The sequence below is a fragment of the Castor canadensis genome, chromosome 15, assembly GCF_047511655.1.
Source record: "Castor canadensis chromosome 15, mCasCan1.hap1v2, whole genome shotgun sequence".
Classification (NCBI taxonomy): Eukaryota; Metazoa; Chordata; class Mammalia; order Rodentia; family Castoridae; genus Castor; species Castor canadensis.
In genome coordinates, this window is record NC_133400.1 from 17,478,291 (window position 1) to 17,495,334 (window position 17,044).

General features: G+C 45.3%; 1 protein-coding gene and 1 pseudogene across 2 annotated transcripts in view; both read right to left on the bottom strand.

Moving 5' to 3' along the window:
- The window catches only part of Cdh3 (cadherin 3), a 45,720-nt gene that overhangs the window by 13,271 nt on the left and 15,405 nt on the right, over nt 1-17,044 (bottom strand). The window contains exons 3-9 of one of the 2 annotated variants that reach the window (XM_074055765.1): nt 9,349-9,431; nt 6,949-7,074; nt 6,628-6,783; nt 6,380-6,524; nt 3,741-3,916; nt 2,968-3,096; nt 1,653-1,838 (exon numbers count right to left, since the gene is read on the bottom strand). In XM_074055765.1, coding sequence (XP_073911866.1) covers nt 1,653-1,838; nt 2,968-3,096; nt 3,741-3,916; nt 6,380-6,524; nt 6,628-6,783; nt 6,949-7,074; nt 9,349-9,431 — 1,001 coding nt within the window. Of the gene's footprint in view, nt 1-1,652; nt 1,839-2,967; nt 3,097-3,740; nt 3,917-6,379; nt 6,525-6,627; nt 6,784-6,948; nt 7,075-9,348; nt 9,435-17,044 lie in introns of both variants that reach the window. The other variant, XM_074055764.1, reaches the window with a different exon arrangement.
- On the bottom strand, nt 7,089-8,306 carry LOC109697464 (small ribosomal subunit protein uS8-like; annotated as a pseudogene).

Sequence of the window (17,044 nt, forward strand, 5' to 3'; positions counted from 1 at the left end):
AATGTTTTATATTATGTAGTTTTTTCCTGTAAATTTTCCTTTATTTTGTAGTTGAAGTATTCTGTTTTTCTTTTCTTTTCTTTCTGTACTTTAATGCCTGTGCATGGTTGGCAAACTTCTACCACTGAGCTATATCCCCAGTTTATTTTTCTAGAAAGTATGAGTTAGCTAAGTTATATTATAAGTGAACTTCACACTTCACACTAAAAAGGAGCATTACAAAGTATTTGCAGAGAAAAGAGGACAGTGAATCTGAGGCAGTCTTTAAAGTATATGTAAAACCCTGCTTTTCAAACTAGGCCCCCCCCCCACTTTTTTTTTTTTTTGGTGGTACTGGGGGTTTGGGGTTTGAAATCAGGGCTTCCTACTTGCAAAGTAGGCCCTCTATCACTTGAGCCACACCTCTAGTCCATTTTTCTCTGGTTATTTTCGAAATGGGGCCTCATAAACTATTTACCTAAGTAAATAGTTGAATTGTGATCCTCCTGATCTCAGCCTCCCAAGGGATTATAGGTGTGAATCATTGGTGCCTGGCGAGGCCATTTTTTACAGTAAACCAGAATTTAAAAGAAAGGCCATCTTTGAGAAGCATCAAAAAAATTTTTTTTGGAACAGTCTTACCATATAGCTCAGGTTGGCCTCAAACTCACTTGTGATTCTCCTGCTTCAGTCTCCCCCATGCTGGAATTACAGGCATGTGCCACCACAGTTGTCTCTTTTTCTCCGCCCCCCCCAGGGTTTGTTTTTGTTTTGTTTGGTAGTGGTAGAGAGGTTTGAATTCAGAGCCTCACGCTTGCTAGGCAGGCACTCTACCTGCTTGAGCCATACTTCCAGCCTTTTTGTTCTGGTTATATTGGAAATAGGGTTTTGCTTTTTGCCTAGGTTGGCTGAAACTGTGATCTTCCCAGTGATCCTCCTATTTTATGCTTACCAGTATTGCTGGGATGAAAGGCACATGTCATACTTGCTCCCTCCACCCCCACATGGGGTCTTAAGAACTTTTTTTTGCCTGGGCTGGCTTCAAACCACAATCCTCTAGACCTCAGTCTCTCAATTGCTAGGATTATAGGCAATGCACCTCCAATGCCTGGCATGAAGTATCAATTTTATTCTAAGACTTTTTAACCCAACCAGTGTCCTATACCCTGATAAAAACAATTCAAAAGGTAAGAAAAAAAACTTTGGTGTAGGGCCTTATACGTAATCCCCCCAGAACCCTCTAGCAAAAGAAAGACTTTTTGAGGGGCAAGATGTGCCTACTGACTATTTTAAACTTTTTACTACTTGAACACTTAGATACTTGTTATAGAGTAAGTGAGCCTGATTGCAGTAAAGCCGAGCCCCTCTGTGGGAGGAGCCTGGTGGCAGCCTAGGGACCCTGGGCTCCCAGAGGAGGGGCCCCACTCTTCTGCTACAGCTAGACCAGCAATTCTTACCTGTTTATGAACTAAGCCCTGGGTTAAGGTTCAGTTTGAACACCAGGATGTCTCAACACAAGAGTGAGGGAACAGGACTGGAAGCCACTGGCCTGATGCAGTCTTGGTAAACAGCCCAATATAAGTGGCCTGAAGCAGGTGGGCAGCCCCTTGTTCTGAAGGCTACAGACCCGGGTGCCCAGGTGTGGCCTTTGCCTAAAGCCCAAATGCACTCACCTTCTTGGTTGTCAGGATGCCCTGGTTGCTTTCAGGGTGTGTGGTGATGGTAAAATGGTCCCCATCATCTCCTCCCACGATATGGTAGGTGGCCTGCCATGCTGGTGAGTTGGGAGCATCCAGATCAGTCACTGTCAATCTCTGTACCTCATAATCCACTGCATTCTCAGGCACCCGGGCCTCGTACTGTTAGAGTGGGGAACAGCATAATCAGAGAGGAGACACTGACCATCCTGAGAGGATGTTCCACCCTTCAGTGGCCATGCACCCTCCACCCCACTTCTGGGGAGCCCCATGGCCTCTACCCTTTTCTGGACCACAACCCTCCCCCTCCCACCCAGCAGGATTTCAGGGCACACACAGCTACAGAATGTCCTGAGCATCAGCTGTGGGGGTAGACCATGCCAGCCTTGGGCCAAGTCTCCTTTTCCCCTCAGGGCCTGATGGTCAGAACCCTCAGTGGCCTGGGTGTCCAAGTTCCAGCCCTAGCCACGCACCACTTATCCAGCAGAGATCAGAAGGCCGTGAGAAAGGCATGTGCCTGACCGTGCTGGGGCATAGAACTTTTGTGAAAGTTTGGGAGCAGGTGGCAAGAACTGGAAGATCAGCTGCTCAGAACAATTTTTTTTTTGGGGGGGGCAGTCCTGGGGCTTGAACTTAGGGCCTCACATTTGCTAGGCAAATGTTTTACCACTCGAACTACTCTGCCAGCCCTGTTTTTTGTGTTGTTTTTTCGAGATAGGGTATCTCAAACTTTTTGCCTCAGGCTGGCTTCAAACCATGACCCTCCCGATTTCTGCCTCCTAAGTAGCTAGGATTACAGATGTGAGCCACTGGCGCCTGGCATCAGAACAAATTTTTAATCAGGTCTAAATAACGTTCAGCAGCCAGATCTGTCTATGGATGGGGGGTGGGGTGGGGGTGGGATGGACATGTCACCTTGGCAGGCACTGAGTCTTCTGTCACTGGAGGTGACCTGGGGGAAGGTGGGCAGGTACAGGTGAATGGTAAATACGTTCTCATATTAGCACAATTTTCATCTCAAGCACCTTTCACCAGGATGGTGTTAGGACCTGTACATACATCATTTCTTTTAAAACTCAGAATGATGCAGTGAGTATTTTATCACTGTCTCCATTTCACAGATGAAGAAATGAAGCACAGAGGGGTTAGGTTTTTGCCTCAGGTCACACAGTCAGCAAGGGGCAGGATTGGCAATCAAAGCCATGTAGGCTAGTTTGGTTTCGTGAGAAAGGAAGAAACCTCAGTCCTTCATTAGCGATGAGAGAAGAAGGAAGGAAGGAAGGAGTGTTACCTTCTGGGGCTCAAACATGGGAGCATTGTCATTGGCATCGAGGATTTCCACTGTCGCTATTGCTGTGGTGGTGGACCCATCCCCGTCCATGTCTGTAGCCTGGATGGTCAGTGTGTACTCGGGGACTTTCTAGGGAGAAAGGGGAAGCCCAATGAGGGTCTAGTCTGCAGAGTCGCTCACCCGGGCTCCATCAAGCATGGCCTTAGGAGAGACGGAGTGCTCCTCACTCTCACAGCGTTCCTTCCACTCCTTGGCCCACCCCTACTCCTGCCAGGGAGAACAGAAGGGGGGAACTGCAGGTCCCAACAGCTTCTCAAGGTCTGTCCTAGGGATATTTGGGCACTGGCCCCTGACCTTCAGCTGCTCCACATGGGGGCTCTGAACAGGGATCTGGGCACAGATATTAATTAGGAAACAGAAGGCAGCTCCAGTATCCATGGAGCTCATTTCACTTTTGTGGCACACTGGGGACCAGTGTGGGCAATGTGCACACTAAGTGAGCCATTCCGAGAGGGAATGAGAAAACCTCTGGAAAATATCAAAAGTCTGCATTTTACAGCTGCCTCCTCAGCCTCAGAGGGGATCTGGTGGGAGGCCAAGGGCCCAAGGGAGCTGCAGGATGTCAGCAAGTGAACCCAGCAGCAGCTTTCCCTGCTGACTAGGATCCCACTGTTCTGCTTTGACCTTGGAGCATGGATGGGAGCTTCCACTCTGAGAGGCAGTCCCCAGCCTGGGCAAGCCTGGGTGGGCAGCACTTGCCCCAGGCCACTCACCTCCCGGTCCAGGCCACTGGAGATGACGCTGATGGTGCCTGTGCTCCGGTGGACAGTAAACATGAGGTCGTGTGGGTCCTGTGGTTCTTGGTTATGGATGGAGTAAGCGACCACCCCATTGTAGGTGTTGATAGCATCGTCCTCATCTGTGGCTGTCACCTGCATCACAGAAGTGCCTGGAGAGGAGGGAAAAGTATTTTTCTTTTTGATGGGACTAGGGTTTGAACTCAGGCCCTCACATTTACAAAGCAGGTGCTCTACCTCTGTGTGAGTGTGTGAGAGTGTGTGTGTGTGTGTGTGTGTGTGTGTTCTGGGGTTTAAGCTCAGGGATTCATGCTTGCTAGGCAGGTGCTCTACTGCTTGAACCACACCTCCAGTCTATTTTGCTCTAGTTATTTTGGAGATGGGGGTCTCATGAACTATTTGCCTAGGCTGGGCTCAATCTCCAGTGATTCTCCCAGACTCAGTCTCCAAAGTAGCTAGGATTACAGGTGTGAGCAACCAGCACGTGACCGAGCATCTTTCACTCCCACCTCCAACTCCAGCTTGGCCCACTTCTGGAACTCTGAGTGGTTCTGCCCTGCTCATCAGCTTGGACCCATCCTCTACTCCATGGCAGAGTACTAGTTGGAGCCCATTTTCCATTCTCCCTTCCTTTCTTAGAAATGCCATCATTTTAGACTGAGCACAGGATCCCTGGAGCAGAACACTATTTCCCATCCCTCTTGAAACTCAATTGTGATGAATGAGATATAAAACTTTGGGGGAAGTATTTTTACAAATATGGATTTGTTCTTCCCACTCCTTCCCTCTTTCAGATGTAATGTCTGGAGCTCCAGAAGCCACCATGAGGTAACCTTGTGAACAGATCAAGACAGAAGCAACCTAGGCCTCTAACCCTATGAGGCATTTCAACCTGGACCAACCACCTCTAGGCTTCCTGAATGTAAGGAGGGAAAAAAAGAAAAGTTTCTTCTTAATAAGATTATTATTATTATTATTATTACAGTACTGGGGTTTGAACTCAGGGCCTTCACCTTGAGCCATCATTCCACTAGCCCTATTTTTGTGACTGGTTTTCAAGATAGGTTCTCATGAACCATTTGCCCTGGCTGACTTCAAACTGTGATCCTCCTGATCTCCACCTCCTGAGTAACTGAGATTACAGGCGTGGCACCAGTACCCAGCTTATTAAGATTATTTTTAGCAGCCAGGCATGGTGGTACACAACTGTAATCCCAGTCCTAGGGAGGCTGAGGCACGAAGATTTTGAGCTTGAGGCCAGCCCAGGCTATATTGCTAGATCCTCTCAACAAACCAAACCAAGGACTGGAGACATGGCTCAAGCACGAAGCCCCGAGTTCAAACCCCAGTACTGCAAACAATAGCAACAAAACCCAAAAATGTTATGGTGTAAATTTCTGTTATTGGCAGTCTAATCAACTCACACATCTCTGAAACTCTCCACTACTCAGAGGGAAGAAAAGGAGGAACCTCCCGTGTCCCTAGTGCTTCCCTTTGAGGTCATAAATATGTATCTATCACCCTCATCATCTGAGGGTCCCCCACTGCCCTCTTCTCCAGTCCTGGCATTTATTTTTGGTCTCTGTAAGCAATGTTCTAACCTTCCCAGCCCTGGCTGCTTCCTCTGTAAAGCTGCCTTCACTGAAGAATGTCTGGTCAGGTGCTTCATACTACATACAAGTTCTCTTTTTCTTTCTTCTCTTTCTCCCTTCTTTAATTCCTTCCCCTCTCTCTCCCCTCTCTTTTCTCTCTTTCTTTTGTGGTGCTGGACATTCAACCCAGGGCCTGGCATATGCTAAGCACATGCTTTACCACTAAGCCACACCCTCAGCTGTACACACGCTGTTTCTAATCTTTGTAATTCTTCAAGGCTGGTTATTATTTCCATTTTTAGATGAGATGATTGAGGCTCAGAGGCCAAGAACACGTCCAGGGTTACAGCCAGTAAAGAGGCAAAGTCAAGATTCAAATCTTGGTCATTGTAGCTCCCCAGCTAGGGGTTCCAATCTTGGCTGATCCTGGGAAAGCCTCCCAGGGCTCTACTCCAGGGTCAGGCTTCCTCAGGAATCTTGGGGTGAAGTGGAGAATCTAGCTTTGTAAGAAAAGCCCACATAATTTGATGCACAGCCACAGAAATCAGGGCTGGGGGGGATTTCTAGCACCTAAGGGCTGGGCTGACTACCTCCTAGTGGTTCTAGACATTGACTTAAAGCTAGGTCTGGGTACAGCAGACCAGTAACAATCCTCCCCTCCCCAATCCTTTTTTGTTTTTTAAATGATGGTACTGGGGGTTGAATTCAGGGCCTTATGCTTGCTAGGCAGGTGCTGTACCACTTAAGCCATGACCTCAGCCCTTTTTGCTTTGGTTATTTTTGAGAAAGGGTGTGGCATTTTGCCCAGGTAGGCCTGGACTGAGACCCTCCTATTAATGTTTCCTATATAGCTGAGATGACAAGTAGGTGCCATCACACTCAGTTTTTTATTGGTTGAGATGGGGTCTCACAAACTTTAAGCCTAGGCTGGCCTTGAACTACGATCCTCCCAATCTCCATCTCCTGAGTAGCTAGGACTACAGGTGTGAGCCACTTCACCTGACTCCTTCCCAATGCTCTTACCAGGCAGTACCCCCTCCAAGACACTTCCTCTGAAGACATCCTGGGTGAACTTTGGTTTGTGGTCATTCTGATCTGTCACGATGATGGAGATGTTCATGGGATCCTCCACTGAGGCACCATTCTCAGACACAGCATGGCCAAAAAGCTGTGGGTACAGAGGTCTGGGGTCAGCCTGGTACCATCCTCCCCGCCAGGCCTCAGGGCCCACCTTGGAGAGGACGTTACATTGGGTACTGAAGGATACGTGCCTCATACTTGGCAATCTTCTCCCGGTCCAATGGCTTATTCAGCAACAACCAGCCTGTCTCCTTCTCTATGGTGAAGACACCCTCGGGAGGGCTGTCTGCGCCAGGCCCTGTGATGCTGTAGAAAATCTTGGTGCCTCTGTCCTTATTAGATTTGAGCTGGAAGCAAAATAAAGCAGCGGCTGACGAAGTGACAAACACCTCATGACTACAGCAAAGAACCCTCTGTAGACTCAGCACTTTGCAGCAAGAGACCTCACTTTCAGGCCTTTGATTGGGTCCCTGCAGTCACCAATGATTTCCAGTCAGAAGGGATGGTCATACCTGATTCAGCCTCTGCGGGAAGGGACCCTTGCCATTCTCAGGGACAGATATTGGTGGAACAACCCATTCCCTCTTGCGTCTTCGTAAGATGTGTTTGGCTAGAGAAATCTTTGCTGCCTTCCTTTCCTGTAAGGAGAGAAGACTCCTTATTCTGCACATGCAGAGATGGAATGAACACAACATCCTTCTACGTACAGGAATTAAGGACGAGGAGTGAGACCAACATGGGTCTATGCAAAAGGAGACTTAGGAATAATCTAAGTGTCCACTCAGAGAGAAGGACCATATGCTACAGCCACCCACATAAAGGAATAGCGTGTGGCTCTAAAAAATGAGGAATAAGGATGAAAGCTATGGGGCGAGAAAGGAAGCTCTCTGATGTACACTGTCAAGTGAGAAGATCAGGGCACAAACAGCTTAATATAGTTTAGAATTTTATTTAACAAGCACATCGTGCTTATTACATGCCAGGCATTATTCTTTTGTATAAGAGGGTAGGAAAATAAGATCATATTTTTATATTTCTTTTTTTTTTTTTTTTTTTTTTGCAGTACTGAGGTTTGAACTTAGGGTCTCATGCTTGCTAGGTAGGTGCTCTACCACTTGAGCCACTCTGCCAGCCATTTTTTTGTGTTGGGTATTTTCAAGATAGACTTTGTGAACTATTTGCCTGGGCTGGCTTCAAACCAGTCCGTTCATATGTTCTTATTGCAGATAAAACCTGCAATGATACAGAAAAAACTAAGAACAGTGTTACCTGTGGGAAGGGGACACTTATTGCAATGATGTAAGATATTGTTAAGAGCAAAAAAGAAGGGTACAGATTCACGTGAATAGCACATTAGCTTTTGCATAAACGAGGAAAACATCTGTTATTTTGTTGTTGTTGTTTTGTCCATCGAGGCATTTTATTTGTATGTATGTCTTACATCCCTAGAAAAAGAATCCCAGGATTTTCCCCTCCTGTGTGTTTTTGTCTTGCTTCTTCATGGTCCATGATGCCTGCTGAGGTTGTCAATATAATGAAACCAAACTGATGGGATAGGAGAGCTTATTCTGCCATTTTTCTAGATCTTTGAGCTACACATCAAATCTGAGGTTGGTCACTCCACACTTGTTTAACCTGCCTGTGAGGTTCACAACAATTTTTCCAGCTCCTTGATCATCAATAATTTCAAATTCACCAATATAACGATGCTTCGTCATCACCGTCAGAAAGCAGACGATGCCTTTATAGCCTGGGCTAATGGAGACCTGGCATTTGCCTCTCTTCTTAACATGCTGCTGTGCTTGAGAGCATCAGCCAGCATGCTCACGTGCACCAGGATGGTGGTAAGGAAAGATGGTGGAAAAGCCATTGTCTTCTGTGGTACTGGCTGGGGTTTGAACTCAGGGCCTCAACTTGAGCCATGCCTCCAGCCCTTTTTTGCTTTAATTATTTTTCAGATAGAGTCCTTTTTTATTTTTAGTTTTTGCCTGCATCCAGACTCAAACCAAGATACACCTACCTTTGCCTCCCATGGAGGCTGGAATCACAGATGTGCACCATGCCTAGCTTACTGGTTGAGATGGGTGTCGCTAACTCTTTGCAAAGTCTGGCCTTGAACCACAATCCTCCTGAGTAGCTGGAATTACAGGCATCAGCAAGCACTGTGCCTGGCCCTATTTTTATACCTGTATATACATAAAACATATAACCTATCTAAATAGATATGAAATACACAGATGTAAATTCTGGAGGAAAGAACCTGGCAACAGAGATTATCTGTGTCTTCTCTCAAAGAGGTGAGAGGGCTTCAGGAAGATGGAGACAAAAATTTCTTTTTTACATTTTGTAATATTTAAAAAAATATTTTTGAACCATGTGGCTATATTAGCTATTCAAAAAATTAAAAGAAACCAAGAAGTGTGATCAGGGCTGGTGGAGTGGTTCAAGTGCCAAAGTGCCTGCCTAGCAAGCATTAGGCCCTGAGTTCAAACCCCAATACTGCCAAAAAAAAAAAAAAAAAAAGTGTGGCTAAGTGCCACAGGTCTGCCTTTCTAGCAGCTCACGGGACTGTTAATCCTGCACTGGCATTCCACTGGATTTCACTTGGTGTTAGCAGGACCATAGGTTAGAAGGGAAAAGAAGTCCAGGAGGGATCCACAGGACTGAGGGCTGCGAGACTCTTCACCCCACTGATCTGACTCTCTGGCACCCCTACTGAAGAGCTGCAGTCACTGCCCTTCTCTGATCAGCACTGGTGTTCACAGCTGGGTGGCTGAGGGCTAAGGCCACCTCCTTGAAAGAGTTAACTTGACTCACAACAGCTATAGTAACTAAGGACTCTTGCCACGCAGCAGTCTGGACATACATGCAGAACATCTTCCATCTGTCCTGAGGGTGACCTGGTGCTTTACCTGGACTGTTCCGCTGTTCAGCACAGTGAAGTCATTATCAGTGCCAAGTAGAGCCAGCTGTTGTCCAGGGCAGCCAGTGACCGCTACTGTAGGGAAGGGAGGAAGAAGGCATTAGAAAGGAGGGGATTTCTGAAAGCTACCTCAGGAGAAACAAGACCTGACAAGAGTCCCTGACTGCATCAAAGACTGTTACCAAGCGACTACACATGGAGGACTTGACTTACTTCCTCTGACCAGCAGGTGTCTAAGAAGACTCAGATGGGGCTTACTACATTTGCTCTTAAGAGGAAGAACCACCTTGTGGTCAGTTTGTGGGTTCAGTCTTCTTTGTTCATAGTGACATTAGCTCCAGGTAGCCTCCTGAGACATAGGGTTGAGTCAAGGTCACAGCTAGGTGGAAGATTTTTCTGGAGATCCCAAGTCCATGGATATACAACATGCACCCTGGACAACCTCTGATTATTTCAGTTTGTCAGAGGTTCCTTCTGAATCATTAGGTCACCTTTTAAACAAGCACATTTTTTTTTTTTTTAACTCTAGGCTAGTTTTGAACTCAGATTCTTCTGCCTCAGGCTCCCTAGTGCTAGAATGCAGGAGCCACCATGCCTGGCTTGCACAGCATTTTTTTTTTTTTTGAGGCGGGGGAGGTGGTACTGGGGTTTGAACTCAGGGCCTTGTGCTTACTAGGCAGGTTAGCAAGCCACTCCACCAGCCCTAAACAAGCACTCCTGAGTTAATAACTACCTGTTACCAGACAGAGATGAGGTTGTCTTTTCCTTACAACCACCCTGCCGAGGCAGGTAATAGCCACTCCTTCCCCTAATTTTTTGTGGTGCTGGGAACAGAACCCAGGACATTGTACAAGCCAGGTAAGCGCTCTACCACTGAGCCACATACCCTGTCCAAGAACGTGGGGAAATTGGAACCCTCCTGCATTGCTGGGGGGGTGGGAAATGGTGCAGTCACTGTGGAAAACGGTTTGGCAGAAAGTCAAATGTAGAATTACTATGTGACCCAGAAGTTTCACTGCTAGGTACGAGCCCAAAAGAACTGAAAGGGGACTCAGATACCTGTACACAGATTTTCATAGCAGCATTATTCACAGTAGCAAAGGTGAAAAACACCCAGGTGTCCATTGAGAGAGGACAGATAAACATAACATGGTCTGCACACACAAAGGAATATTATTGAGCTTTAAAAGGAATAGAGTTCTAAAAAAAAAAAAAAAAAAAGAATAAAATTCTGACACTCACTATGTTATATTAATGCACCTTGAATACATTATGCTAGAGCCGAGGATGCAGCTAAGCACTACAGAGCACATGTGAGGCCGTGGGTTCCATCCTAAGCACCAAAACAATTTTTCAATTAGAAAAATATGCTAAGTGAAATTAGTCACAAAAGGACAAATACTATATGATTCCACTTATGTGAGGTGCCGCAGATAGTCAAATTCATATGGGCAGAAGGTAAAGATTACACAGGGCTAGAGAGGGGGAAGGGAAGATGCTGTGGAGTAGGTATAGGATTTCAGTTTTGCATGATGAAAAAGTTCTGGAGCCCATTTATGGTGATGGTTGCCCACCACTGTGAATGCTTACTGAATTGTTTACTTACAAATGGTTAAAGTGGTAACTTTATGTTATGCATATGCTACCACACACACAAAAGTAGAAGTGTGCCATGGGAGTGTAAAATGAAACAATGACTTAAAGCAGTTTGGTAATATGTACTGAAACTAAACATACACATTCCCCAAGACCCAACAAAAATATATTCACCCAAAGACAGGCACAATAATGCTCATGACAGTACTATCTTTTATGCCTAAAATTTGGAAACAGGTAATTAAGGCAGAAAGGAGGAAAACATTGTGGCATATTCCCATATGGAAATAAATTCATTCACACAACACGGGCAAATCTGATACATGCTAGGTTGAGCAGTAGAAGCCAGATAAGAAGGGATATATATGTGTATGTATGTGTGTATATATATATATATTTTAACACACACACACACACTAGTAGGGAAAGAAATATAATTTCCCCTTTATCCTCATAAGTTTGTAGTTGAAACAGATCCCTGTAACAAGACACAGATTACCGAGAGAGAAATAAGCAAGTTTATTGAGTGCAGTTGTGAGAAACCACAATGAAAGGTAACTCAAAGCAGTGGCATAGAACTCTGGCTTTTGTACAAAAAATTTTAGAGAAATGACAAAACAAAAGAAAGCAGTCACAGGCTTCCAGAGGTAAGAAGCTGTGCAAAGTAAATTCATGGGAGTAAACTAATGGAGGGAGGCTTGTCTGGAGACTCCTCAGGCGCTGTCTCTCAGTGATAAGAGTTGTCTCCAGTAAGAATTTATGTGCTTTCTGGGGAGGGTAGAAAGAGCTCTTCTGCTCTTTTGCTTCTGTTTATTTATATTTTTTTTCTTTGTAAGATGCTGGGGATTCTTGCACGTGCGAGGCAATTGTTCTACCATTAAGCTGCATCCCTAGCCCTCTTTCTTGCTCCTTAATTACCTTTTGCTCAAAAAAAAAAAAAAAAAGTCAAAGAGGCATATCCTGGCGGCAACACATTCTCGTTTTCTTTAGCTTAATTCTACTGTTGTGAAGTTCAAAAACAGACAAAGCTTATTAGTAAGATAGCCCAGTCTAGTAAGCACAGGTCCTGAGTTCAATCCTTCAGTACTGCTTTAAAAAAAAGAAAAAGTTAAGATATTGACCATCTTTCAAGGAAAGGGGTCATGAATGGAAGTTGTAGAAGGGCTTAAGAACCATCAAGAAATCCCTTCAGCTCCTTGACAGTGCCAGCTCTCCAGAGCCCAAGCAAGAGCTCACGCATCCAGGCAGGATCCTCTGTGGGAAGGCTGGAATGTGCCTGTGAGAGACAGAAGACTGCTTAGAGGCCAGCCCTGCCTCCTTGACGACATCCCCACCGAGGATCCTGGGCTGTGATGTCCTTTGCCAGGGGAAGAAAGGGAGAAGGGATCAAGGCCTGATTCAGCTCAAGAGGACCCAAGGGCCCTTGAGATCCCCAGGGTGGCCATGCCCTTGATTCTAGCACACACCTTTGTAGTCTCATCCTATGGGAATCTTGCCTGGCCTTAATACTAGCAGGATAAGGAGTGAGAGGTGGCAAAGGTTAAATCATCTTAATATAAGGCAAAAGTTAAGTGACTATGGGGCACTCGATCACAGGTGACTTACACAGCTATGCAAAGTGATACTCAGAGTCTTAAAATTATGCAGGGAAGTTCTTGAGCTATGAAGTAAAACAAAATAAACAGAACACAACTTATTTTGAAGTCCATGACTACCTACTAACAACTTGTTTTCCTAGATTTTCTATAGGCTGAAATCTTCTCTTAACATGAATTCTGGTGTCCCCTCACCCCCAGCCATGTTTAGCCCTAACTACCAATACTTACAGTGTAAGTATATTTTGAAGATAGGGTTTATCTCTCCCTTTCTCTCTCTCTCTCTCTCTCTCTCTTTTGGTGGGACTGGGGTTTGAACTCAGGCCTTCGTATTTGCAAAGCTGGCACTCTACTGCTTAAGTCACACCTGCAGCCCAGTTTTTCTCTGGTTATTTTGGAGATGGAGTCCTATTTGCTTGGGCTGTCTTGAACAACGATCCTCCCATTCTCAGCCTCCCAAGCAGCTATGATTACAGGCATGAGCCACCAATGCCTAGCTAGTAAGTAAGTTCAAATAAGGGCAGGAGGGTGAGCTCTATTCCACTTTGACTAATATCCTCAGAAGAAAAGGAAACTTGAACACAGATACAGCCAAGTAGAATGGCCTCAAAAGAAACCAACCCTCCTCAAACCTGAATCTTAGACCTTTAGCCTCCAAAATTGTGAGAAAATAAACTTCTGCTGAAGACACCTCTACCCGTGGCACTTTGTAGACAGTCCCAGCAAACATATTTCAGTCTCAAAAGTCAGGAATCCCTCCCCTTAGGAATTATTTGTTAATAGCTAATATCTTCATACTTTCCTACTTAACATTCACCAAGCAACTTATGACTAGGTTAATGCCTACTCTCTAGATTGGGAAACTGAGAGGTCAAAAAAGTTCATGGAAGTTGCATAGCTAGGCAATGAAAAAGCTAGGGGTGATCCCCAGACCCGTCTGGAGCCTGAGTCATTTCCTTAACCACGCTGGTTATCCATGGTTATATGGTCTTTCTGATGTATCTGAGGGCTTTCAGCCTCAGAAGGAGAGTTCTTGCTCTCCTTCCACATTTATGGAAATAACAGGGGTTGATTTTTAAAGGCTGAGGAAGGCAGAGTGGTATCTTGTGAATGACTCTAGCCTTGAGGGTCACAGTAGTCCCTCCACCTACAGCTGTGAAGATTAAAAGAGAATAAACATGAAGGACTGATTTAGCAAGGCGACAGGTGTGTAGGCAGCATTCTGGGAGGGCCTCCTGGTCATGTGACTAGTGGGGACTGAGACCCCCATTCTTACGCAAGTGCTGATGTGATCCTATGTGACTGCCGGGAAATCCTGGTTAAGGTGCTTGCATTCTCTATGCCCCAGAATCAGTTGTTTGCTGAAGCTTTGAACCTGAGTTCTGCTTTCCCTTGGCTTAAAAGAAAAGCACGTTAGAAAGACATTCAAGATATAGGAGGATCAGGGACACTTTCTTCTTGACACAATAAGAAGACAGAAGCAAAGACCTAAATTCCCTAGGTGGTTCGGTGTTAAGCTGTGCTAAGAACCCATGTAAAAATCTTTTAAAAATCTGCCTTAGGCATGTAACATGTTGTGTCTTTTTTTTTTCTTATTTGTTACCATTACTATTACTATTATTATTTTGGGAGTATTGGAGTTTGAACTCAGGGCCTCATGCTTGCTCTACTGCTTGAGCCACTTCGCCACCCTTTTATGTGTTGTGTTATTTTTGAGATGGGGTCTCACAAACTATTTGCCTAGGCTGGTTCAAACTTCGACCCTCCTGATCTGTGCCACCTCAGTAGCTAGGATGACAGGTGTGAGGCACTGGCACCTGGCTCTCATTTTTTAAACCTCTTAGTTGTAAACATCCATGTTGCTGTGGAACTTTAACTTACTGGGAACTTAGGTTTTCTCATTTGGAAGATGGACATTAGACTTCCTAGAGTCATTGTGAATGTCCCAAAAGGATGAATTTGTAAACCCCCAGAACCTTCTACAGCATTTAATACTTGAGGAAGCTGGAGTTTCGGGGTGAATGCCTCGTCTAGTTCAAATAGCTATCAAGTGCAGCTAGAGTTAGAACCCAGAGTGGTCAGAATCTTTGGCCAGGCATTCATTCAAGAACTGCTTAAGTGATCGTGACATTCTTCCACATATCAGGGATAAATGGAGAAATAAAAGCATTTACCCTCATCTCTAAATTCTTACAGCCTACTTCAAAATCACTTTTCCTCAGCTATCTGCCAAATTAATCAACAATGCCATCAGTTGTAATAGCAACAGTTCAGAGACAACCTAAATGTTTATCAATAAGGAATTAACTTGTGTTGTATTATGCATGCAATGTAACACTAAGTAGGCATAAAAAAGCTATGAAAGATGAGGCTGGTTCTATTTCATAGCTATAGGGAAAGACCCCTAGGACATAGTGTTAATTATTTCTTAAAGGGACAGAGCAATGTATTCTATGCTAATATGTTACCATTTTAATTTTTGACTTGTATTTAAAAAAACCTCTGAGGTAAACCCCCAAAATGAGCTTAGAACTGGGGAAACCAGCAGCTGGGGACAGGGATAAAACTTTCTAGCGCTCTGAAGTTTGACCCTGATGACAGCTATTCAAAGACTGATAAAAAAAAATTAGCAGCCACTAATTTTTTTAGCAGCCATTTTCCATTCTTAAACCCTCTTTCGGAGGGTGGACCAGATAATTCTATCAGTGATTTCCTTTAATGTTCTCTCAACTCTCTAATACTGACAGGTTACCCAGGAAGCCTTTACCCTCAAAACTCAGAAAAGCTGTCACTCCTCCAGGGTGCCAGTAACCTAGAGATCCTCTTCCTGCTATCTACAAAATCTGCCTCCTTCAGGATGGGGGCATGGCTCAAGTGGTAGAGACCTGCCTAGCAAGGGTAAGGCCTGAGTTCAAAACCCAGTACTGCCTCCACACCAAAAAAAAAAAAAACCAAAAAAAACCAAATCAATTTGCCCCCAGGGGTGTATCAACACAGCATGGCTGACGGCGTATTTCTACTACTACGTGTCCCAAACATCAGTAGCACAGTATCTAGGCTGTCCATCTAATCTTAGAGGGCAGTGCCAACAATCAAGGAGAAGCCAGCAGTCACATATCTGGGTCTGGGCCTCCCATGCAGGTTGCATATTCAGACGTACCAGGGAGCCTGGACCCATCAGCAATAACACACATTCAGCTGGACACAGAATCCAACAAAGGAGCATGAGTTCAGGCAGGCAGGAGCGAGCTTCCAACACTCACTCTGCCCAAGACACTAGTTAAGTGTTTTCCTGTCCAAATACTCACAAAATTAACTGCAAGGTGGGCATTACTGCTCCCTGACAACTCAGGAGACCAGAGGCTGCCAGGGGTTGAACTGCCTCAGGAAGGGCTTCAGAGACATAAAAATAGACAAAGCCCCAACAACTAGAAACCAGCAGGCCCAAGTTTCAAATCCTGAAGGCAGGTAAGTAAGTGATGAAGAACATGGGATTTGGAGTCCAAAAGACTTGGTTCAAATCCATAAAATGCTCCTTCCCTACTGTATGCTTGGGCAAATTGTGCGAGCATATGGAAACTCAGTTTCCTTATCCGAAAGATGGGAATAATAACACATGCCTTATAAGGTTACTGGGAAGAAAAAAAAGTGTTTGCATAGCACTGAGCACTGTGCCAGGCTCAGAGTAAGCCGTCAAACAAAAGGTACCATTAACCTATGCACAACTAATCAAGGTTTCTGACTCCAAGTCCTGGTCTCTTTCTGCACCACATAAAAAACATCTCCCAAACTGGGAAGGAGTTAGTTACAGCTCTGTCCTTTACCTGCTGGATGAAGCACTGAAGACAGAGGCAGATACACATAAGCAAAGACCACGGCAGGGAGCTGGTTTAGCCTGCATCTGAAAAGGGCAGATTTGGAGGGGTGCTCTGTGATGCACTGGGGGAATCAGAAGACAACTCATGAACAAGCTGACCTTTCTAGGGAAACTTGCAGAAACATGAGTAGATTTCCCTGCAAGCTGTGAGTCACAGAGAGGTTGGTACATGGTTATGCCCTAAGGCAGTCATCACAATTTCCGCCCAGATGCTTCCTGGCACCACTGGCTTTGTATCACTGTTTCAAAATGAAATTGATTCGAAACCGGGTCTCATCCTCACTCATCCTCTGCCTCACCTTCGAGCAACCCATGAAGTAAGCGGATTCCTGTTACTGACTGTGGCCTAGCTTCATGAGGCCACACATCTTGGCCAAGACATGGGGCATGAATGGGCTTGTGTCAAACTCTTTCTGAAGTGAGTTGATGAGCACTGCTGAGCACATGGGGCAACAGTTCAGACTTTAAAGCTGGAAAACAAAGGCCTAAACATAGCTCTTACTTCCACACCCACCTGGGACTTCAGACAAAGTCATTTGACTGCTTTAGCCTGTTTCCTGCACAAGTATTCTGGTGTCCGTTCCTCCCCCCACCCCCGCCCCGACTCCATTCCCAGG